This window comes from Ochotona curzoniae, unplaced genomic scaffold (assembly GCF_017591425.1).
Source record: "Ochotona curzoniae isolate NIBS_2020 unplaced genomic scaffold, NIBS_Ocur_1.0 contig_4105, whole genome shotgun sequence".
Classification (NCBI taxonomy): domain Eukaryota; kingdom Metazoa; phylum Chordata; class Mammalia; order Lagomorpha; family Ochotonidae; genus Ochotona; species Ochotona curzoniae.
Window position 1 is genome coordinate 5,347,319 of NW_024466129.1, and position 25,465 is coordinate 5,372,783.

General features: G+C 46.7%; 1 protein-coding gene across 4 annotated transcripts in view; it reads left to right on the forward strand.

Moving 5' to 3' along the window:
- Nucleotides 1-25,465, forward strand: part of RASAL2 (RAS protein activator like 2) — a 303,879-nt gene that overhangs the window by 169,745 nt on the left and 108,669 nt on the right. The window contains exon 1 of one of the 4 annotated variants that reach the window (XM_040984312.1): nt 19,978-21,281. The exons of the other annotated variants lie outside the window; for them this stretch is intronic. Within the exon in view, the coding sequence (XP_040840246.1) occupies nt 21,269-21,281 (13 nt within the window). The 5' untranslated portion in view covers nt 19,978-21,268. Of the gene's footprint in view, nt 1-19,977; nt 21,282-25,465 lie in introns of those variants that run through there. 4 annotated transcript variants of the gene reach the window in all.

Genomic DNA, 25,465 nt, shown 5'->3' on the forward strand with positions numbered 1-25,465 from the left:
CAGGCTCCCCAAGCAGCATCTTAACTGCAGCCAACACAACCCCAGGAGTCTTCAGTTTAAACACGTGCTTTTCGGGACCCTGTGCAATGGGCCAGTGGCTAAACTCTCCCTTTGTGTGTGCCGGGATCCCATGTGGGCACCAGTTAGTATCCCGGCTACTTCACTTCCCATCCAGCTCCCTGCTTGTGGCTCGGGAAAGCAGTGGAAGATGGCCCAGAGCCTTGGGACTCTGTGTCCCTGTGGGAGACCTGGAAGAAGTTCCTGGCTCCTAGCTTTGGATCGGCTCAGTTCAGGCCCAATATGGCCACTTGGGGCGTGAACCAGCAGACGGAAGATCTTCCTCGCTTTCTTTCTCTCTATACATCTGCCTTTCCAGTAAAAAATAAATAAACCTTTAAAAAAACAAATGGGTTGTGGTGAATGATGTAACTCATTTGTGAAATCCAAACCTTAATTGAACAATAAGGAAAGCTGCGAACCCACCAGATTTTGCCGGCAGCTGGAAGCCAGTGAGTCAGCAGCCTGTGCTGGCCTCTGGGTCTTCTCCACTCCTAGAGCTGCCCCAGGGAGCCCAGGGGCACTGCCCAGGGACGAAGGCCCAAGGCTCTGTGCGCTGGGGATGGAGCCGCGGCCCCGAGAACACGGCCTCTGTGCCCGAGTGGCTTCCCTTTCGCCTTTACCCTCCAGCAGGACGGCAGGCTTTGGGGCGTTTAACTGGCAAAAGGAAATTGGCCTCAAAATTTGAACTTTCCCAAGACTGGTACACATCTGAAGAAAAGTGTCTAGCATGAAAGAGAGAGATGAAAGAGAAAGGAACGGAACAGCTTAGAGAGATGAACACTAGCAGGGAACAGAAAGCTTGTTCAAGAGTTCTTTTTGAGAAGGTATTACATATGGGAAGTAACAGCTGAATGTTCAAGCCGAAGAACTTTTTCCCACTTCAAGTTTTATTGTATTTATTTGAAAGGCCGAGTTGCAGAGGAAGAGGCAGAGAGAGGTCTCTTTTAGCATCTGGTTCACTCCTCAGGTGGCACAAAGGCAGGCCTGGGCAGGCCAAGGCCACCAGGCGGAGCTTCAGCCAGCCCTCACCCGAGCCCAGGCACTTGGGCCGTCTGCTGCCTTCTTATGAGCATCTCCAGGGAGCTGGGTTGAAAGTGGAGCAGCCACGTAAGAACTGGTGCCCATGTGGGAGGCTGGCATCACAGGGGTTGCTTTACGTGCTGTGCCACAATGCCATTCCCTGCTGCCCCCAAGAGCTTTTGCTGTTAAAATCATGACTAAAATGAAACTCAGCAGGAGGGCTGGAAGATGAAACTGAGGAGGTTTCTGAGAAGCTAAACGGGGACCATCATGGTAGGCTACTTAAACCAAGCTGCTGCCTGTGCTGCCAGCTCGTTGGGATTCTGGTTGGCACCTGCGTCGTGGGTCTGACCCAGGCTTCACGTCACTCCAGCTCTCTGCTGAGGCGCATGCTGGCAGGCAGTGGTGAGAGCCCCTGTCAGGTGCCTCGTGCCTCCTGTGGAGGAGCCCTGGCCCCGATCCTGTCCCGTGCACAAAAACGAGCTTCTGTACTTAGATGTGTTAGTCTGGTTAATGAGAAATGTATTGCTTACACATTCCCAAGTTTTAACAATGAACTTAATTGCTCTGTTTACACCTAACTAATAAATGGCATACAGTTACCATGTTTAATTTGTATAGCAAATTAAAGGAAAAATTACATTTAAAATCTCCAATACTCACGGAAAAGGCTGATTCTACCCTGTTTACTTTAGAAATGGTGAACTGTAGATCAAATAAAGGCCTGCTGTCTCAGGTCCCATCAGGGAATAACAATAATTTCAAAATTGTATTAGCGTAAACCAGCCTTTTTTTTCATTGTTAAAGGGTGTAATTGAATATGTAGATTTTCAAAAGAAATGTTTTAGACCCTGAGAATTCTTTTAAAATTTGAGAGACTGAAAGAGGGATCCGCTCATTGATTCTTTGAAATGATTGACTGCTTATGTATTTAAGAAGCAGGAGTAATGAGAGTTCCCGCGTACTGGTTCACTTCCCAGTGCCTCCAGCGGCCAGGGCTGGGTGGAGCCTCCAAGACCGGTGCCAGGACCCTACCCAGATTTCCCGTGTGGATGGGCATCTGATTATTTGAGCTGTGACCACTGCCCTCAGGGTCTTGCAATGACTGGAAGCTGCAGTTGGGACCCGGAGCTGGGAACTGGGCCTAGCTATCCAGTGTGGGACGCAGCGTCTCAGCTTCTAGGCTTTGTTTTTTGGAAACACCTCCCTACTAACAAGTCGGGTCCTCGTCTCTCCTCTCCTTCCGGCTTTTATCCTCTGACTGGGGTAAGATGATAGCATGATTGGCTTTGCAAACTGTCTTACCTTTGAAAGTCCCATTCTTTCACCCATCAAATTTATGTTTTTAAAATTCTAATGATGTGCCCTACACTGTCCTGGCCTGATGTAAACAAAGCATTCGGAATAGTTAGTAATGCAGAAGGGCAGAACCGTACAGTTAAACAGTGTCAGGTGGTGACAGATGCAGTGGAGGAAAACAATGACATCTAGTGGGGGCCTAGGGAGAGTCATGGATCGGAAAGGAGATAAAGGGATATTTTTTATGTGAAGTGCATGAGGAGAAACTCTGCTCATTAAGCACGTCTAGTGGAGACTGCAGGAAAATGTCACAGAACTGCAGGTTGCGAGTTTCCAGTTTGAAAGGACCCATGACATGTTCAGAATAAGGACTACGGACCCCTCATTACATGTCTTTGGGGATTTCAGAACACCCCGAAAACCTTCAGGAATCTAAAACAGAAACAAATACTCTAGAAAGGGTTTAAGTAAGAGGGACATCTGACTTCTTTCCCCCCCAAACTGCACATAACCGTCACTTCCCAGCTGAAGTTGGACTGCAGGCTGAAGCATGTCTGACAAGGAAACAGAGAAAACGACACGGAGGCCCCGGAGCAGTGCGGAAGGGAAGGGCCTGCTGCCACTGCCGGGCTCCGAGGTGTCTGCTCCAGACTAGGGCAGACAGCGCAGGCCTGGGGACGGGAGCAGTCTCTGCAGTTCTGAACGATACACTTACCATCACTAGGTATTGATATCAAAAAGAGGTTTTTACCTTGAGATGAATACCAAAATGATAAAAATTAAGAGACTGCCTTTGCTAGGGTGAGTTAAACAACTGCTATTTTTTCCCTTCTTTAGGTTTGTTTGTACCAACAGCCTAGGAAGATACTGGCTCCAGTGAACAGAAGCCCATGGGCCACCCCAGTCCTTCTGTCCTCACACTGGCAATCAGAGACCCTTCCCCTGCAGGCTTATGGGGACCAGGGCACCTCTGGCAGTCTGAATTGTATTGAAAATGAATCTGGACCTGGGCCTTTGCCCTTAGTTGAAGCCTTGGCCATGGCATGTGGCCGGCAGGGACCGAGCCCCGTGGCCGTGGCATGTGGCCGGCAGGGACCGAGCCCCGTAGCCGTGGCATGTGGCCGGCAGGGGCTGAGCCCCATGGCCGTGGCTGTGGCATGTGGCCGGCAGGGGCCGAGCCCCGTGGCCGTGGCCGTGGCATGTGGCCGGCAGGGGCCGAGCCCCTGGCTGTGTGAATGTGGAGTGCTTGCTAGCTTCGGCTGGACAGTGCGTGCGAGCCAGCCGAGCTTGCAGCTCAGACACCTATGGGATACAGGCTGAATGTGTTTGGGTCTTACAGGGATTAGATAGCCTTGGTACGCGAACTGATGTGTGTAGCACTGTTGGCCTGTATCTTCGTGTTTAAAAAGTCAAAGACAGTAAGCATTTAATGAGAAATTAAGTACATGCCCAAAAATTAATACGGGTTGCTAACATTTGGTACTTGTTCCCTCAGCCACTTTGGATGTGCTTGTTGCTGCTACCCGGACACTGAACCCGTACATAGATGGGGCAGTGCCCGCACCCGCATTTCCTCTGTACCCGGTGGATCTTGGCGGGCTGTACTGTCCACTAAGCCGCTTTGGGGAGTGGAAGGAAGGTACATGGTTGGAGTGCCGAAGTAGAAACAGTAGTGTTAGAGCTCCACTTTATGACAGCCGTCAGATGACGAGTAAGCCCTGCCGTGTTCATGTTCTCAGTATTAGTTGATGAGGACTTTTAGAAGAACTGGCCTTCTAAACTTACCCAGTCAAGCAATTTTGAGGGAAAAAAAAATGCTGGACCATAAATTAGAAATGTAAGACACAGATTATTTTGTCTTGATTTTGCTGCCTGGAACATAAATCCAGCTCTCTGTGGACTGCTGCCCCACACACCTGAGAAGTTATTTTGCAACGGGATTCTGTCTGTGCTGCTCCGTGGGCGACTCACGATGTCCGTATTTTGTTATCTAGGCATCTGTGATTACAGTGTATGGGCTGTGGGATCATATCCAATATTCTCTGTGGAAGGAGCAAAAAACTGACCAGTAGAGGAATGCTTTGGACAGAAATACAGGCTTTGGTGCATCGCCATAGCTGTGAACACCGTGTAAGGATTCCCTGGTGAAAGAACTGAAATGGGCCTGATGCTGTAGCCTAGTGGCTAAAGTGCTCACCTTGCATGCATTGGGATCCCATATAGGCACAGGTTCATATTCCAACAGCTCCACTTCCTTTCCAGCTCCCTGCTTGTGGCCTGGGCAAGCGATTGAAGCCAACCCCAAGACCACGGGCCCCTGCACCCATGTGAGAGACCTGGAGGAAACTCCTCACGTCTGGCGTTGGATCAGCCCACCTCTGGCCATTGTGCTCACTTGAGGAGTGAACCAGCAGATGGAGGATCTTTCTCTCCGACTCTCCTCTCTGTAAATCTGATTTTCCAATAAAAAAAATAATAAGTCTTTTTAAAATTTCTGTAAAAGGCAGGGAAAGAAAAAGAATTCAAAGAATGTAAGGTGATAAAATCTGTTGTGAGTAAGAAATACGTGCAGATATGTTTAGTGAAGAAGTTAGGGGTTTCAAAGTTGAGGTTTTTGGTTTTTAATTGAAAGGCATAGTTACAGAGAATGAGGACAGAGAAGGAAAGAGCAGCTCTGCTGGCTCAGTCCCCAGATGACCCCGATGGCCAGGCCTGGGTCCAGGCAGAAGCCAGGAGCCCAGAGGTCCCTCCAGGTGTCCCGTGTGGGTCCAGGGGCCTAAGCACTGGGCCATCTGCAGCTGCTCTTAACAGGAGGTGGCTCTGAAATGGAGCAGCTGAGGTTGAACTCTATACCCACATGGGGGTGCCAGCACTGCAGGCGGTGGCTTAACGCACTGTGCTACGTCGCTGACCCTGAGGTTTTTCAAGAAAAGAATAATGTGTCAAATTAAGGATAGATGACAGAAATTGTTCTCATCTCCTATCCCTTGGTCTTTTTATCATCTCCCCACCCCAGCATCCTTTTTGCATTTTATTTTATATTAAAAAGAATAGTTTCTTATATGGTGATTTGGGCTAGGTACTCTTCTAGCACTTTGCAGATGCTTGCTCACATAACCGTGTGGACAAGTACTGTTCTTATCCCTGTGGTTCTGGTAATACTTAATCAAAGCGAGACAGTACTTGTCTCTAAGATGCTGTAAGGGTACATGGCGTAGTCGGTATTTGAACTGAGGAATTTGAACCCAAAGTTAGTCCTACTGATCACTGTGTTTATTCTGCTAGCTGAGAGTGCTGTCAAACAGTCAGCAGGGCGGCAGAATCCTGGCACTCACGAACCTGTACCCTGCACCATGAGGGAAAGCACCCGTTAGGGGAAAAGTGTGTGTAGTCATCTATTCAAATTTAAGGAGCATTTTTTTTAAAAGATTGATTTTTACCATTTTTTTATTGGAAAGGCAGATATACAGAGAGGAGAGACAGAGAAGAAGATCTTCCGTCCAGTGATTCACTCCCCAAGTGAGCGCAAAGGCCGATGCTATGCCGATCCGAAGCCAGGAGCCTCTTCCGGGTCTCCCACGTGGGTGCAGGGTCCCAAAGCTTTGGGCCGTCCTCGACTGCTTTCCCAGGCCACAGGCAGGGAGCTGGAAGGGAAGTGGGGCAGCCGGGATTAGAACCGGCGCCCAACGGGATCCTGGGCGTTCAAGGCGAGGACCTTAACCACTGCGCCACCGCGCAGGGCCCAAGGAGAATTTTTTGTCGCTTCCGGCAGTCCTAGGAAAACTGACAAATGAGGTATTTATTACAGATGCAACTTGATGTCTATACAAAGACCATATTAAACACTTAATGGTATTTAATAAATTGCGTTCAATCAAGTATTGAGCAAAAATGGACAATTTGTTACAGCATTTGCTAGTTCATAATGTTCTTTTTCATTTTGTGTGAATGCACTTGAAAACGTGCATTACACCATTTCAGAAATCGTCACTTGCTTCGGGGACATAAGCTTTTTAGATTTTCAGTTATTTGAGAATCAAGGAACTAAAAAATGGAGAGTGTGAGAGAGCTCGCATTCGCCGATTCCCTCCCCTTGTACCTGCAGCCGCAGGCCTGGGTCAGGTGGAAGCCAGCATCTGCCCGGGCCTGGTCAGGTGGAAGCCAGCGTCTGCCTGGGCCCAGTCAGGTGGAAGCCAGCGTCTGCCTGGGCCCAGTCAGGTGGAAGCCAGGACTGCCCGGGCTTGGTCAGGTGGAAGCCGGCGTCTGCCCGGGCCCGGTCAGGTGGAAGCCGGCATCTGCCCGGGCCCGGTCAGGTGGAGCATCTGCCCATGGGCCTGGTCAGGTGGAAGCTGGCGTCTGCCCGGGCCCGGTCAGGTGGAAGCCAGCGTCTGCCCACGGGCCCGCGGGGCCTCTGCTGGTGCAGCGGTGACCTACTGCTTTCCGAGTGGCCGTTAGCAGGAACCGGAGCTCGTGTGGCGCTGGGACTGGATCCCAGGCACTGTGCTACCATGGGTGGGTCTTTTAACTGCAGGCCAAAAGCCCATCCAAGGAGCTTTTCTCTCGCCCTGGGAGACAGTTTTAATTATGCAATAATTAATGAAGTAATATTAGGCATGGCTCATTAATAATAAAATCTTGTGTAAGAATTATATTCTCAAAGTCAGTGTGGTAACCTCCTTCTTACAGTGAGAAGGAAACAGCTGTGTTTATGCCCTGATAGGGATGGAAAGGGGCATCTCCTGCAGAGATGCTTTTGCTGAACTCCCTTTATGAATGTGCTGGGGTGTACCAGGAACAGTAGGAGTGTGCCCTTAGTCATCAGGGAAGCTCTCCTTAGAACATGGGATAAGTGGGCCCCATGTAGTAGCCTAGTGGCTAAAATCCTCGCCTTGTATGTGCCAGGATCCCATATACATGTGGGTTCATGTCCTGACTGTTTCACTTCCCTCCAGCTCCCTGCTTGTGGCCTAGGAAAGCAGTCGAGTACAGCCCAAAGCCCTGGGGCCCTGTGCTTGTGTCGGAGACCCACAAGAGGCTCCCAGATCCTGGCTCCAGATCGGCTCAGCTCTGGCTGTCGTGGCCACTTGGGGAGTGAACCGGCAGATGAAAAATCTTTCTGTCTCTCTTTCTTTCTATAAATCTGACTTTTCAATAAAAATGAATAAATATTTAAATAATTTATAAAAGAAAATGTTAACCTCTCTTCTGTCCTCTCAAATTTTGTCATCCTGATAGCAGTATTCAAATATTAGCCTTTGTGAAATGAACATGTTTTTGATGTACTTTTGCTTTTTAACCATATGGCATTTTTATGACCAGCATGTTAAATAGAAGTACACTATTTGTATTTGAAAATGAATTCAGAAAATTTAGAACATATCCCATGCTTACCTTATTGGGGTGGGGCCACATTTATCTATGACTGGTGACTACTACTAAAATTATAGTATATTATGGACGCATAGTCATTCTTTAATGTTCTCAACATCAAATTATTTTTACATCAAATAATTTTTTTCCTTTTTTTTTTCTGTATCTGGGGTCAGGGCAGAAACAAAGGGAGAACCCCACCCACCCTCCCACCCATCCCAGGTCCCCCATGTGGGGCACGCTCTGAGGGTCCTGCTCAAGCAGTTTTGATACTTCAACAGATCTGAATTGCTGCCAATCTCGACGTTCCAAGTACAATGAAACCTCTTCAGAATTCCCTGGCTGACAGAGTCTCTTCATGGTTGGGGTTCTGAGATCAGCAGTTCAGTTGGAGGGATCGCCAAAGAAACTTCATCTGAGGTGATCCCAGACCTGATTCTTGTGTGTGCTTGCCAGTACAGGGTCCGGCACAGTCCGTTGCACCAATCAGCTTATGCACATGCTGGTCGTTGCAATTGCTGGGTCAGTTCTGTTTCCAGCCCTGTCTTCCACACAATGTAATGGTTGTTGCAGTCCAGCCCGATCCTGCCCGCTTCATGCTTGGTCCTCATGCAAACCAGTGGATGCTGCACCTAGTTGGGGTGACTCCCCATAACCCCCGCCAGACCTGCCCCTACCCTGGTTCCCATGCTTGTCTGTATGTACCGCAGACTTGTTCCATCTGTCCCACATCGCATTTAGCTTTCATACATGTCAGTGGGCATTGAAGCCTAGTTCAACCCAACCAGCCCTACTATCCAGCCCACACACCTACTGACGGGTGTCTGTCTAGCCACCCCTGCCCCACTCCTGGTTTTCATGCTCTCTAGTGGGAAGGGTAACCCAGAGGGAGAAGCCCACTATTTCCCTCCTAGGCCACTCCCAGTCCTGGAATATGCACTCTCCAGGTGGTTCTGGAGTTTAACTTGACAGAATTAGGCCCAGTGCCAGCCTCTGCCAGCTGATGCTGTGGCAAAGCCCAGCCAACCCTCACCCACTCTAATTTATGCCTGCATCAGTAAGAACAGTCAGCCCAGCCTGGCTGTCTTCCCTGATCTAGCTCACATTAGACTGACAGGTGTTGTACCTCTGCCTGTTCTGGTCTGCCCCTAGCTCGTGCTCTCCAGTGGGAGTGGCTGTCCAGCAGGGGAATGCTCCACATTCCCCACTACTGGCTTTGTTTCCTCCCTCCCTGGTTCTCACTTGTGCTGGTTGGGCACTGCAGCCGCGTCTGGTATGGCCCACCTTACCTTGGCATTTGTCAGTAGGTGTTGTAGCCTGGCCCGCCCTGTCCCACCGCCAATTCCAGCTGATGCTGGTGAGGGTTACAGCCGAGCCCAGCCCAGCAGCATTCAATCCCAGCCATAATGTGCTCTGCTTTGTGTTGCAACTGAACCTGGCCCAACCCACACTCTATTCTGGTGCTCAGATTCACCAGTGGGTGATATGAACTGACTCAGCCTGGTCTGCACCTGATCTATGATGCCAAATGTATGCTGCTGGGTATCTTTCTCTGGCCTGATCTGGGTTGCTTAGCTACATGGACTGTGTCCCAACAGAGGAGTTTCCAAAGCTCCCCGATCAGTACCTCTCCATATGCCAGAACTTGTGCATACAGGTAGGTCCATGGGCTGGCCCTGACAGTCTATCTTCTCTCCTGACAGTAACAGTGGCCTTTCCTTACTGCCCTTCAACTCATTCCGGTACTTACTATTGGATTGTTTCAGCCCAGCCAAGGCTTCTTCATACCCAGACACTGCTCACACATGGCTCAGTAGGGTCAGAGACTTAGCCTAGTCCATCCTACATCTATCCTGGTCATCCAGAGAACCAGATGGTGCTGGCGTCTACCCTGGCTAAGTGCACAAAGCCACAGTTCACACCTGTGCCAAGGGAGATTGCAGCCACATCCAGACCAGAACTCAGCCCCCACTCCATCCTCTGCACTCACCAGTGGGAACCACAACCCAGCAAGGGTGTACTCTCACAGGTCCCCAACCAGGCCTGTTCCCAGCCCTAGATTACACGTGTGCCAGTGGCTGCTCTGACCCAGCTTGGTTTAGCGCCTCACCTGTCTCAGCCTTTGCCTTCAATGCTGTGGCCTAGTGTCCCTGGCTCATGCAGACCAGTTGGTGTAAGAGCCTAGCTCGGCATGACTTGTGCTCCATCCTGATTTCTGTTCTTCCTTGTGAGTTGAGGTTTGATTGGCCCTGCCCAGTCCACCCCCCTTCCAGTTGCAGCTCGGTCCACCCCACATTCTGTTTTAGGATGCACATTTGAGTGCTACTGCCTTGACCTGCCAAGACTGTTGTTGGTTCCTTTCCCTGTAAGTAATGGCAGGTCCCCTGGTCACACCTACCTCAACCCATCACCACCCCAACTCGTGAGCTAACCAGTGGGACTTGTATATACACAGGGTTCGGGCCATACTTCCCCCACAGAATCTATCCTCTGATCTGGTTCTCTCGCATGCTCGTTAGTGTTTTGACCCTGCCAAATGTGACCCGTCCCCTGTTCCACCACTCAGTCAGGTACTGGTACCTAGCCCTGCCAGACAGATGCCCAGCCATAGCCTTCGTGTGGACTGGTGTGTGCCAGTCAGTGATGCTCTGCCCTAACAGCCCATCTCAGGATTCCCATGCGGGCTGGTGAATCAGTCTGGCCCAAATACATCTTTTGGACTCTCCCTCCAAACCACCAGGTTTCAGTCCCCACGCTTGCCAGCAAGTTCCGTGATCTTGTTGCTGGGAATCACCCAGGATTCATCCCTCACCTACACTCACACTGGCCTTATCCATGGATGTCCCTAGGCAGCAATAACATATTCTAAAACCCCAGAGCTTGCCACTGAGTGGCCAGCAGGCAGAGCCTGGCACCAAATAGGCACACTGGCCACCCAAAGCCTAGGTCTTGATCACCACTTGGCAGTAATGACCGTGGCCTGAGTCCCCAGCATTGGGTCCTGCCTGGCTGGGGCACCCCCACAGCCACCACGCTGCAGGAGGCTCCTTTCGCCCCAGCCCCACGGCTGAACCCTGGCCTGACTCTTCTTGCCTCCAGATGCTAGCGGCAGGGCAGAGCCAGGGCCTTAATCCAGTCCCCAAGCTTCCCCACAGTGTTCTTACTGAGGGCAGAAGTCTCGTGCCTGGAATCGCCTGGGATTTGGTCACCACTTGGCAGTAGTGACCATGGCTAGAGTCCCCAGCATTGGGTCCGGCCCTGCTGGGGCACCCCCCACAGCTGCCTCACTGCACGGGGCTGCTTAGGCCCCAACCCCACGGCCAAACACTGAAATTTTTACTTATTTTAAACACATAGAAACGGAAATCTGCCATCCTCTGACTCACTCCTTAAATGTCTCAGCAGCCGGAGTTGAGCTGTGCTTTGCTGCAGCAGGGGCCAGGAACGTGTGTGAGTGACACGGGGGAACACGTGTGACAGTGGGAATTTGTGTGACCGTGGGAACCTGTGTGAGTGACAGGGGGAACGTGTGTGTTGTGATAGTGGGTATGTGTGTGAGTGACAGGGAACGTGTATGAGTGACACGGGGGAACACGTGTGAATGACAGTGGGAACGTGTGTGATGGTGGGAACATGTGTGAGTGACAGTGGCCCTACCACCTGAGCCTCAGCTGATGATCCTTAAGATGCATGTTAGTAGGAAGCTGGGCGTGGGGGTGAAAGCGGAACTTGAGCTGACACATTCCCGTGATTCCTGTGTGGGGAACCGGCTTCCCAAGTGGTGCACTGTGCAAAGAGCCCACCCTCTGCTTGAGTTATATTTTAATCTTTCATTTCAGCAATAATAGGTTCAGGTGTCATGTTTTAGTACCAAAGGAAAATATGCAATTCTTTGTGCTAGACAGAAAAACCTGCTTGTTTTCAAGTAGTGGTCTTTCATGTAGTGTCACTTTTGCTGAACTGTATGGTATTTTTTTTTTTTTTTGCATGAGATAGCTTCTGGAGTTGATTAGAATTGATTATCTGCCTGTCTGATACTTCAGAGCCTTTTATGGTAATTATTATACCTTTGCTGGGAGTATCAGAACTTCATTCTTATCATATATAATTTGTTTTTGGCAACAGTAATTTTACTCTTTGCAGAAATTTGAAGAAAAGTTTTAGCTTCTTGAAAGTTGTTTTTTCATTTACTGACATTTTTTAAAATGGAATATTACTAGTGAATTTGTTTTTCATGTGCACAGTATTTTATGCTTGGATTCAACGGATGGGAAGATCATTCATTGATCATAAATTTAAATTTATTTATTTATTTATTTTTTAATTTATATAAGAGATAGAGAGAGGCCATCTTCCATTCACAGGTTCACTTCCCAAATGGCCCCGACAGCCAGAGCTAGCCAGACTGAAGCCAGGAGCCAGGAGTTTCATCTGGATCTCCCATTGTGCGTGTAGGAACCCGAGCACTTGGGCCATGTGCTATGCTTTCTCAGGCTTGTTAGCAGAGAGCTGGATCAGAAGTGGAGTAACCAGGACTCAAACCACTACCCATATGAGATGCCATCATTACAGGTGGCAGTGTAACACGCTATGCCACAATGCCAGTCCAAGTTGTCAACAACTTTAAAAACGAAAAAGGAACTTAGGTATTTTTAGGGTTGGGGGATCACCTAGTAATCAGGTTATCTATAATCGTTTGATCTGGCCTTGCCATGGAAACTAGGCAAACTCAAAATTCAATAGATCTGTAGTGTGCTAACTTTATTTGCCAACTTAGACCGTTTTGTATGGCGCATGAATGATGTTGTAAATGCCCAAATGGTCTTCCAGAAGAAAGGTCCCCACCCTGCGTCACATAGAGGCATTCCAGAATCACCCGTCCCTAAGGAAATAGAGAAGGCTGTTTTGAAGTATTGGAAGTGAAAATATGTTAGTAATGGTGTCATGAAATGAAACGGGATTGCGCTCTAGTAGCCTGCAAACTAATTGAATAAAAGATCTTATTTTTATTACTGTCACCCTTAAAATGTTTGAGAAATAATGAGCAAAAATACCACAGTTTCATTTTCCCATCCTTAAGAACTGAAATTTTCTTATGGAGAATGGATCCTCTATTAAAAAGTAGTTCAAACTGATTTTAAAGATTTAGCTAATAGGTAATAATCTTATAAAAATGCAGAATATCTGAAAACCAAGGGCTATATGTGTTTTGTCATGATAGCTTGCCAGGTAAGGTCTGAATAAACTTGTTGGCCCATTTCAAATCAAAGGAGGGAAAAAACTAGTCATTGCAGTGAGAATTGGATTTCTTCTAAGAGCACAGTTTGGTGTGTGACACTGAGAATACGCCCTTTGCCTTTCCGCCATTCAGTCTCTTCCCCGCTTCCTTTCAAATGGCGAGCCTTCTCTTCCCCAGGGCCCCACATGGCAGGGCGCAGATGTTCAGAAACTGCTCACACATCATCACTGCACTGAACATTTTCACATCAGGAGCTGCCTTGCAAACGCTGGGCGGGGCGGCTCTCTCCGGTTTCCGAAATAAAGGAAATAGCGCAGAAGAGGAAAATACAGTGTTTTGTTCATCTAGATACATATTTTGTGTAGCAGCCACAATTAGCTTAATAGCAGCCATAACTGCTATTAAGCTGATTAAGGAGTAATGTACAAGTTGCTTTGTAAAATTAATATAGAAATTTTGGAAAATACAGAAAGTTATAAAGAGGGGAAACAACCTGAAAATGCCATATAAGGTAAATTTGGGGAAATTGGTTAGTTTAGTAAACCGTTGTAGTTGAAAGGAAGCCATTCACAGCCAACTGAAATAGAAGGCGTGGCTCCATCCCTTTGTGGCCCGGCGAGTGCCTCAGCATCTTTGGGTCTCCATTTCCTCCTCTGTAACATAGCATAGTAGATTCACTTCTTAGGTTCTTCATTTTAGAACTGTGTTCCTTAGAAAAGTGCTGTTAGAATTTTCTTCTTTATTCTTTCTTTTTAATTTTCTTCCTGATTTGATTTGAAAGAGGAATGGTGATACCTTCTCTCACTTGGTTCACTTCGCACGTGGCCACCCCAGCCAGGGCTGCTCTGGGGAAACCCCTAGATCCCAGGCTTGGAACGCAGTCTCCCAGCTGGGCGGCAGAGAACCACCCGCTGCTCCCTGGGTGGAGATGGGCAGGAAGCTCAGGCGGAAGTGGAGCAGCTGGAACATCCCGTTGGAGACACGCAGCGCATGGCTTTTCCCTTTTCAAGCGGCTGTGTTGGGCCTCGGTGTGCTTCAGTTATGTGTGAGGGAATGACAGAGATTGAGCACTGTGCACTGACACGGTGTGGATTACTGAGCCATGTTTACGTCACTCCGTCAGTGCTGTGTCAGTGACCGTACCGTGCGCCCTGCACTGTCTACAGTTAGATTTTATACAAGCACAGCCCACACCTGCAAGGATTCTTTACAGTGAAGACAAAAATAAATGCCTAAGGATTCTTCTTTTTACTGAAATAGATGTTATCTGCATTGTGCAAAAGTTAGCTGACACTTCAGTTATAACAACAGATAAGTATACATTTATTTTTAAAGCTAATGGAGAAAATGACTTTTTGGAAGAATTATTAAAGTATAATTTCTGCTCCCTTTAATTTTTTTTAAAGATTTATTTATTTTTATTGGAAAGCACATGTACAGAGAGGAGAGACAGAGAGGAAGATCTTCCGTCTGATGATGCATTCCCCAAGTGGCTGCAATGGCCGAACCAAAGCCAGGTGCCAGGAACTTCTTTCCAGGTCTCCCACATGGGTGCAGGGTCCCAAGGCTTTGGGCTGTCCTTGACTGCTTTCCCAGGCCACAAGCAGGGAGCTGGATGGGAAGTGGAGCTGCCGGGATTAGAATCAGTGCCCATATGGGATCCCGGCACGTTCCAGGCGAGGATTTTAACTACGCTATCACACCTGGCCCCCCTTTAATTTTTTTTTATTTGATTTAAAGGGAAGAGTGACATATAAGTGGAGATGGCCCCTATGCTAGTCTCCTCCCTGGATAAAAGCAACAGCCACTATTTCGCTGGGACCAAGCCCAGGGCTTTCATGTGGGTGGTGGGGATCTAACTGCCACCCTGCTGGTTACCTGTCCCATTACCGTTACAGGTGCAGGTAGGCAGGAGCCTGGAGTTAGCAGCTGGGCCAGGCAACTCGGGGTTGCCAACAAAGGACGCAGGCCTTCCAGGCAGCCTCTTGGCTGCTGTATCCCAAAGTTCCCCTTACTTAAAATATTTATTTAAGATCTAAGAGATAGTCAGGGAAAGGAAGAAAAAGTGTCTCTCCTCTTCTAGTTTTTCCCTCAAATGCCTGCAGTAGCCAGGGCTGAGCCAGGCTGAAACCCCGAGCTGCCCTCCCTGCAGGTGTCTCACGTGGTAAGCACACACCTACCTCCCCACCATGGTACCATTGGGACTGGAGCCAGAACTTGAACTTCCGCACCCTAATGAGGCACCTCAAGTGGCATCTTAAGATGCTGACCCGATACTCACCTGCCCGGGCCCTCTTCAGGTTGAAGGGCACGGCGTCCCAGGCAGGCACTTTGTCCCATGGGCACATCCACGGATACTATGCACTGATGGCTGGCACCAGCCCGATGATTCTATTTTTTATTGATTATTTCTTTATAGAAGTATTTCTCTTGTTGCTATAGTATAATCTTAGGCATGTAATGAAATAAAACTATTAAAAAATTTCTTTGTATTTTTATGCTTAGGTTTTGATTATGTTTCTTTGTGCCATGTCTTACTTATATGATGGCCTATGTTAATTGGCATTTCGTGTAAAAAAATGCAGTCAACTAAAATTATCTGAGAGGAGCAAAATTAAGCTCAAATGCATAGAGATAAGCTTAACACACACTGTTTACTATCGTAATTTATGTCACTTAATTATCGTATCCCTTTTCTAAACCCTTGTGCTTTGCTTAACCATGAGATTTAAGATCTTTTGGTCTTTGTAATATCCTTTAATTTCTCAGAACAGAAATGTGTGTTTGTCTCTGTGTTGTGCTGTGATTCTATGACATACAAATAAAATTAAGTAAAATTTAAATTTTAGTGACATTTTGGAATAAGTGGGTGACTTTGGTATTTATCATCCAGCTGTGTACAATGATGTCCTTTTCTATTATGAACTCGGGAAGGAATGCTGTGGGACGATCTCAGCTCCAGAATGCCATTCTCGTTTATGGAAAACGCTAAAAGGAACTGTGTTTATGATTAAAAGAAGCTGAGTTTGATGATCATCTGCTGTTCTAGAGCCCAGCTCCCACAGTCAGCTGCACTCCTCGGCTTGTTTGCTGGTGTGCTGTGTATCCACTGACGAGAAGACAAGTCACTAACGGGAGTCCTTGCCTGCTTAATGAATAAAATTGATTCGCAAGTAATTTTAATATGTGCAGACAGCCTGTTAGTTTTACACCCTTTGATTTTTAAACAGCCATGCTTTATAGTTTTAGAGTTTCCAGTTTCTTTCATTGAATTCTATGCCTGTACCAAAGTCAGAACTCCATAAAACACTTATTTAAAGGCTTAGAGCCAGATTTACTATCTATTTCCTTTAAAATTCATAAAATAGAGAACTTGGTTGGATTAAAGCTAGAAAAAAACGCTGGTAGTGTGTGCTAGGAACAACCATTGCTTTTGATGCTTCAGATTAGAATCTCAGGTAGAGACTACTTAAACCTGTTCTCCAGCTTTTTATTTATTCAACAACTATTTACTGAGTTATTCCTGTGTGGCAGAGAGTGTCTTAGGGCACAGACATGACATCATCCCTGTCACCAAGGAACTGCTGTCCGTCAGGATGAGGAGCAGTAGGTGCCTAACGCATGAAGACAAATTGTAATTGTGGTCGATTCCAAGCAGGACAAAAATCATGTACAGTACGAGGACCATAGTTTGATAAGCTCGTAGCCAAGCACTGAAATTGATTGGTAATTCACATTATAACTTCAGCAAATCCCAGAACTAGCATCAGCTTTTAAGATTATTCATTCCAGTGCTAAACTCAGTGTTTGAGTACTTCTTAGTGATCATTTGATCACTGCCAAACTTTTAACTGTTCTGGACTTATAAAATTACACTTTCACATAATTCATGGCAGTGTAAGCGTGTTGAGTATAATGTTTGGTAGGATTGTGTAAAAGAGATTAGTCAAGACAACCTACCTAGCTCCTTGTATAGGATAGAAATGTAGCAGCACATTATAATAATGCGTATTTATACAAAGAAATGTCTCAAGTGGGTTTTGTCTCTTCTCAATGAAATGCCTGGTGCCGTTCCAGCCGTGTCGCCTGACATATCTACTCAAGACTGCACCAGTCCCTGTGACGGATCTCCTAGACAGCGAGCGGCTTTTTGCATGGACATGGACTTCAGCCATGTTGTAGCTTGTGTTCATGTCTAAATGGTGACACATTGCTTGTGCTTTTCCAGCTTCTGGGGGCAGCTCCCTTGTGCTGTAGAAGGCTGTAGTTTTATTGATTTCTTTATCTAGTTCCAAAGCTGTTTCTCGTCTGTGCCCCGTAGCATGTGACCATGGATTCATAGAAGTGAAGGAGAAGTAAAAAAGGAAGAATTTTTGCTAGTCAGGATCCTGCCTGTTACAAGGAGATGCTGACTGGATGAGTGGAGAGAAAATTATCTTGGCATTTAATGCTGTTGGCTTCAGTTAGCTACTTGAAACTACATATGCTGGAGCGGTCTGCAGGTCTGAACCACACAACATATACATACAAGGTTCTAGGGTCTGGCTGGGGAAAGCAGACAGAGTTCCTGACATCACCACCATGGCCGCCAACCCCAGCACCATGCACATCCCATCTATGGGGGAAGAGACAGTAAACATCAGTGTACAGTACAGTATTAAGTTCAGCAAGATGTCGAGTGGGGGAAAAGTAGAGCTTAATAAGAAAAATGGTATAGAGGGAAATGTAATTAACTCAGAATAGGAAATATGCCACACTAAAGAAAATAATTTCAAATATGGATTTTAAGCAAAACGATTTCAAGCCCGAGTTTTTGAAAGATAAATGAAAGTACCACAGACTGGGCTGGAAAATGCCCTTATGACAGAAGCAGGGACAGGCGGGGTGTAAAACAAGGAATCAGAACTAGTATTGCTGCAATGGGCATTCAGGCAGTTGAGATATAGGTTCCTGAGAACCGTGGTCTGGCTCCCTGACTCCAGCTTCCTGAAAATGCAGGCTGCCTGGGGGCAACCATGATGGGTCCAGTGACCCAAGCCTTGCTACACCCATGTGGGACGCTTGGGTCGAGTTCCTGCCTTCCAGCTTTGCTGCAGCCTGGTGCCAGTTACGGCAGGCATTGGGGAGTAAGCCAGAAGGTGGAGTCCCTCTCTCTTTTCCCCCCTCTCTCTCTCCCTCCCTCCCTCCCTTTTTCCACTCATCCTTAGCTCTTTCCCTTTCAAATAAATAAATACATCGGAGAAAATAGTATTGTATAATGGTGTTTCATCCCCTTTGAAGAAAATTGAGTAACGGGATGCTGTGTTTGGATTTAACAGGACTTGTTTCCTCCAACAGTGGTTGATTGACTGATTTAGATAGAAGGAGTACGGGCAGTGAAAGTGCTTTTTGCAAAATGCAGCAAAACGTTGTTTTCATAGTCTCCACATATTTAAAAATGTTATTTGGGCTGGAGGTTGGCATCATTCTAAGCCTTCTAAGGATAGTGGATGCTAACATTTTTAAAACGGTACTTAAGAAGAATCCACACTTGAGATCATGTTTTTTTTTTTTTTCCTTCCATTTAGAAATACTGTGCTGTTATTCTGGATCTTTTACAAAAAGATTTTATTTATTTGAAAGGTAGAGTACAATGAGAGATGGAGGGACAGTGGGAGAAATCTTCCAGCCTCTACTGCAGAATAGGTGGGAGTCAAAGCAGGCACTCTGCTACGGGCTGTGGGCATGCCCAGCAGGGGCTTAACCTGTTGTGCTGCAGCGCTGCCCCGTTACTCTTGTGTCACAGGCAGCACTCTTAGAGAACTGCGCTGTGTTCTAGAGAGCAGGTGGGTAGTCAACCTCTGGGAAGACCTAGGGGCCGACTCCCCTACAGCCGACAGCTCCTCCTGAAAGCAAATCCAGTTTCTGATTCCGCTTTATTGAATTGAAATCTCTCCCCATACCATAGTCTCCCTGCTCTTAGTTCTAATTCTTGAACACATCATGATTGTTTCTTAGACGATGAAAAACTATGGCAGTGCATTGCACTATTTTGAGATCTGTTATAGAGGACAGCTAGTGATATGACTTTGTAGTATCTTTAATAAGGAGACAGTGTAGACACTGTTTGTGTTTTATAGGACCAGATTGGGATCTGGCCTATCCATCTTCATAGCCAAGCCCTCCATTTGTATATTTCTGCAGAACTTTTGTTTAAGCTTTTTCTTCTCCAGGATTTCTTAGTTGCATAGTAGTAAGGTTTAAAGGAGGAGTTCAGCGAATTGGAAACAGGAAGCAAAGTTGAGACAAAGAAAAGTACAATATTATAGTGATTACTGAAGAAGTAGGAAACTCGATACCTAAGGCAAATTATAAAGGCATTAAAAGGGCAACTGTTTACGTCTTTAATACTTAGGGAGGAAAGGGTATGTGTTGGGGGAGAGTGTCAAAGGCTTTGATTCATCATACATAGAAATACATATCTATGGGCCCGGCGGCGTGGCCTAGCAGCTAAAGTCCTCGCCTTGAACGCGCTGGGATCCCATATGGGCACTGGTTCTAATCCCAGCAGCTCCACTTCCCATCCAGCTCCCTGCTTGTGGCCTGGGAAAGCAGTCGAGGATGACCCAAGGCTTTGAGAGCCTGCACCTGTGTGGGAGACTGGGAGGAAGTTCCTGGCTCCTGGCTTCAGATCGGCATAGCATCGGCCATTGTGGTCCCTTGGGGAGTGAATCATCGGACGGAAGATCTTCCTCTCTGTCTCTCCTCCTCTCTGTATATGTGACTTGTAATAAATAAGTAAATCTTTTTTTAAAAAAAGAAATATATATTCATCTAATGTGTGAGATATGTGCAGAGGTTCTTCAAAAACTCATGGAAATGTATATTATGAAAAAAACATGGATTTCAAAATTCTACATGAGAATAAGCTCCTCTCTAATTCCATTTTTCCATAAATTTTAAAAACCTTTAATTTTTAAAAATTTTTTACAGAAAGAATTTTTAAATTTATGCGAAATGGACACATCTGGTGTGTTTTACAATACTAACTTAGGAACATGTGGCACTGCCCAACCTTGGAAGGTTCCTCCAAAGCTTCAGAACAGTCGTGGAAAAGTCAAACGGAAGGATCGTGTGAGTTTGCACACTTACCCAGACCTGCTCGTGTTACACACTACTCATGCACACACATTACATATACACACATAGCAATGGACAGATACGCGTGTGTGCTTCCGGCAGCTGTTCTGTAAATGTCAGGTAACAGACTGTGTCTGTCTCATGTCTGGTCTGTTCCCCTGCCTGAAGTGGAGTCTACGGATTCAAATTATGGGTTTTTAGTCGATGGGCCCTGGCATGCTAAGCTCAGCAAGTAAGCAGCTGCATAATGAGCTAGGTCATCTCCCACTGCGAAGACCGCGTCCTTGGACTGCCTTGCTTTTTAGAAGGAGCCGGAGAAAGGCGTTTGATTTTAAGACATAATAGTGGTGTTCAGGAACAGTGGTACTATCTAGACTTTTATCCTGTCTAGGAAAAACTAGTTCAGTAGAGCCACCGGTTTATAAAAATCATTTTTAGTATTCTTTATTTTTCAAGTCAGGTTTTAGCCTAGGATCTAAGTGAGGGATTTTCAGGAAAGAATAAATTGGTTGCTGTTTTGTTTCTTTTCTAAATGTGACAGGTTAAGCTGATGTTAAAAGGGTGGATTGAGATTGTTGCGTGTGTGTGCTGTCGGCCTGCCACGCCTGCGGCAGCCTTGAGAGTGCCTTGATTCTGTGCACTGAACATTTGGTATTTGAATTAACCAAAATACTCAAATTAAGAATCCCTGAAAGTTGCGTTTATTTTTGCTGTTGTCAAAATGGGACAGGTTCTGAAATAGATTGTTTTATAAAAAGCACTTTTTCTTGAAACATGCAGATATACACAATACCCTCCCAACCTCTCGGGATAGGGAAAGAAAAAAAAAAAGGAGAATTACCTAGCTTGGTGAGTCCCGTGCTTCTTCTGAAGTGGCTGCTGCTCAGGGCTGCGAGGGCCGCGTGGAAGGGGGCTATTGTTCCGTGATCTCCAGCAAGAGAATGGGGGGGGAGGGGGACGGTTGCCTTTGACTGGCGTTGGCTCTGGCTCTTCTGCATTCCAAACTGTCTGAGGCACCGGGTGAGAGCAAGAGAGAGAGAGAGAGAGAGAGAGAGCGAGCCCGTGAGAGCCAGCGCAGGGGAGGACCCTGCACAAAGTGTTTTGAGTTTCCGACTGGCATGCGGGAAGGATCATGTTAGCAACACCCAGAAACTTCCCAGAATGCAGACCCCAGGTAAGAGTTCAGTTTACGATTGAAATGAAGAGTTTGTGTTTAAGGGAGTGTGGTTTTTTTGCTCACTACACAAGTGTGTTGCCTGTTTACCTTCGGGTTATTGGCTTTAAAAATCAGGTTGTTTTTCTTTACTGAGAGTTCAAGGAGTGCTGGGTGGAGACTGCCTGTCAGCATTCCAGTACCAACTCCAGCACAACAGCCAGCTGAGAACCCGGGATGAGTTCAAAGGATACTGAGCCTTAGCCCAGTGGTGGCACTGCAATGGTTACCTGCTTTTTTTTTTCAATGATATGGCTGCTAAGATTGGATCTGTCTCCGAATGTTTTATGAAATATGAAAAAAAAAGAAGAAATACTGCTCATTTCTTCAAGGAAGACAGAATATTCTAGCAATGAACAAGATTGTTACAGCATTGCTCCGATCCCAGTGGGACATAATAAACCTGTGTGGGTCGGGGGATCAACAGGTTGGAGCCATGAGCAACAGTAAAAGCGTCCAGATGCATGGGGGATTGGCTTTTATTATTTTTAAAAATTTATTTAATTGCCCAAGATGGGCTTTTAACATCCTCTGCCAGTACTTGACCAAAAAGAAACCTTTGCTGAGAGACTCGGAGAGACTGAAACCGGAAAGAGGCTGTCAGAGAGAGGATCAGAGGCGTGTCTGCCTCTGTGTTTGGAGCAGGGAGGTTCAGACTCTAGGCGGTATTTCTCACGGTCAGAGTTAGCCACTGAGTGGAGATGAAAACGTGAGCTTCCTGATAATCTAGTTTAATATTTTTATTTATGATATGAATTACGTTTAGCCTGTATGTATTTTATTTTGCTGCATCACTGACCTCAGGAACAATGAGTTATTGTGTAAGTAGAGCCGTCGTGTTCATCAGCCCAGGTTGAGGTGCTTTGGAGAAGAGATCCTTCGAAAGGATATCATCAAACCAGCCTTGATACAAGCTCATGACTGAAACAAAAAGTATTTAGCAAAATATTAATCAGAAGGAAAAATGGCTTTTAGTTAGGGCAAGTTTCTGTAGTTTGTATACTGTTTTTATATGAAGGATTACATAGCTGTGGCGTGTTTAATATTTATGTAGTTTAATTCAGTGAATTTTTAATTTATCTGAAAGATTTTAGAACTTAGCACTTTGCTTTATCAATGCTAAAACTTTTGTATGTGTAAAGATCTAGCTTTGTCACATTTCTATTTTAGTAGAAGCAGGAAGTCATTCCATACTCACTGCCTTCCCTGTTTTACTGAAAAAAAAAAAGTCAGATAGCATTTTTGAAGTGTGCAAGTGTTTGGACCAACAAAGTCCGCCTCTGTTTCTCTCCATATACAAGAGCTGTTACTCCGCCTCCTGAGTCACGTGCTGGAGGACACTTCAGCAGGCCGTGAGCATCCGTCTGCATACATTTTCATCTAGTCCTAGCCGTTTCTCTGCGACCTTTGTGTGGATGAGAGAGACCGCGCTATTCTGGGGAGCTAAAAGGGCAAAGATTGCCACTGTGCGAAGGGTCTGTCATGGCTCTTTGCAACTGCTGGGAACAAGTCAGCTCGACTCGGCCGTAAGCGCAGTGAAGTGACGCTGTCCTTTTATACTCAAACCTGAGCTGCTCGTTCCAGCTTTCAGCCAGATCTGTGAAAGTGTGGAACTGATTTACAAGCCTGTGGAAATGGGCAATAAGCTGTAAGAAACAGTTTCATTGCCGCTCTTGGCTATCACGGAAACCAACTTGCAAATTGAATTCTCCACCCTGTAGAATACAAGAGCCTGTTTGTCTGACTGGAGAATCCATTATTTGGACACACTGTTTACAAGTCTGATGACTGAGAATGAGGACATGCTGTTACCGTGTGCATGTTTTATTAGATAGGGCTGAAGTGTTTCGTCTGCCCGTGAGCCTGTGAAAAGGCTGCCCTGGTGAGGACGTGGATGTCACGTGGGTGTATTGTGACAAAGGTTAAGATGGGTCTTTGACCTGATTCTGTTTCCTGGTGCCAGCAGCAACCAGAGGCCATTGAATTGGAACTGGTGATTTACTGAGCAAAGTTGGGAACGCTTCAGTAATCCACTTAATCATGATAAAACTTACTACCATGCACTAGAAATAGAAAAATGCCTGAGGAAAATACACGTGTTTCTCTTGTAGATACAAAATCAGCGTATTATCCATGTTTAGTAAAGCAGTAGTGATGGAACCGCTTGGTGATTAATGACAGCTCTCACGTGGGAGTGCAGTGGGTGGAGTGAAATGAGCAGCGTGAGAGAAGAAACCCGTGTGTGACAAGTTTCTTTTAGCTATTGTTTCCTTAAGGGCAGTTCCGCCTTCACTATGTGGAACTCTTAGGCTGTGAATCTTTCCCCCATGAGCTAAGACATATCCCTGGAAAGAAATCATATGTGTGTATACATATGAAATTTTCAAAGAAGGTGTATTTTCAATTTACCTGTAGCATTTTCCTTATGATTGTTTAGTTACAGTTGATAAAATCTTTTTACTCACTCAAATTATTTCTCCCTTTTGTTAAAATTTCTCTCTGACATTTTGGTACAGTAACGTGTTTTGTGTCCCAGTTACATTTCTACAAAAATGAGAAGTCTGGCAGCAGGGCAGGACTCGAGGCTGGTGTGGAAAGTGTCCAAGTGGCTAAGTTCGCTCCTTGCTCAGACATCCTCCCAGCACCGGGCAGTGTGCATGCGTCCCCTCTGACGTCCTCCCAGCACCGGGCAGTGTGAGTGTCCCCCCTCTGACGTCCTCCCAGCACCGGGCAGTGTGCGTGCGTCCCCTCTGACGTCCTCCCAGCACCGGGCAGTGTGAGTGTACCCCCTCTGACGTCCTCCCAGCACTGGGCAGTGTGAGTGTCCCCCCTCTGACATCCTCCCAGCACCGGACAGTGTGAGTGTCCCCCCTCTGACGTCCTCCCAGCACCGGGCAGTGTGAGTGTCCCCTCTGACGACCTCCCAGCACCGGGCAGCGTGAGTGTACCCCCTCTCTGACGTCCTCCCAGCACCGGCCAGTGTGCGTGCGTCCCCTCTCTGCTCCAGTCCTGACCGGCAGCCTTTCCTCGTGCGTTTCTTACACACTTGGTGTTCTCTGCTCTCACGCTCTCGGGGGGTGGTTCATGGATGCTCTTGTTTTCCGCTCCTGGAGCCAGTTTGTGTTAGTGAAAAGCAGGTGCCTGTTGTAAAGGAAGGCTCACCTGAGAAGTACACCAGCGCTGACTCAGCTGTGTTAGATGCATAAGCAGAACTGAAGACAGTCATGGATCAGTGATACGAATTCTCTCAGACTTGGAGCTTTTCTCAAATGCTTATGAGAATGCAGTCCATCAAAATTACACTGTTAGTTGTGGTTATTATCTCTGTATATTTTAAAAAGCTTAATACCATTCAGAATACTTTCATACATATTCAATGAGATTACCACAGTGGTGACTCCGTTTTGGCCAAGGTGTTTTGTCTTCTCTGGCACCCACCTTGCTCCCAGCTCAGACCATGCTGTTGAACCTTGGAGGAAGTCCTGTGCATGAACTTGAACGCAGGAAGAAGGAACCAGTGACGAGATCCCAGCAGTAACTGCACTCTGGAAACCTACACGCTTCTGCCATTCTCGGGCTTTCCAGCATTCATGAGTAAAGGAGTTTCTGGAATGTCACCTTCATATATTACTTAGGTGTGTGCACTTCTATTCCTTTAAGGAAAAATCACCTGGTTCTGCTTGTTGTTAGAAACTAAACAACTTGGGCCCAGTGCTATAGCCTAGTAGCTAATCCTGGCCTTGCCTGTGCTGGAATCGCATATGGGATGCTGGTTGATATCCCAGCTGTTCTACTTCCCATCCAGCTCCCTGCTTGTGGCCTGGGAAAGCAGTGGAGGACAACCCAAAGTCTGTACCCATGTGGGAGGCCTGGAAGAAGCTCCAGCCTCCTGGCTTTGGGTTGGCTCAGCTCCTGTCTTTGAGGCCACTTGGGTAGTGAACCAACAGATGAAAGATCTTTGTCTCTCCATCTCTGCATATCTGGCTTTCCAATATACATACATACGTACAGAACATCAATGAATCTTCAAAAAAAGGAAAAGAGCTATGTGACTTGGGCTCCAGCAGCTGTCGCTGGGGTCAGGTGCAGCCTCGGATAGGCAAGTTGCTGACTCAGGTGTTCCAGCCAGTTCCTAAGATTGTGGA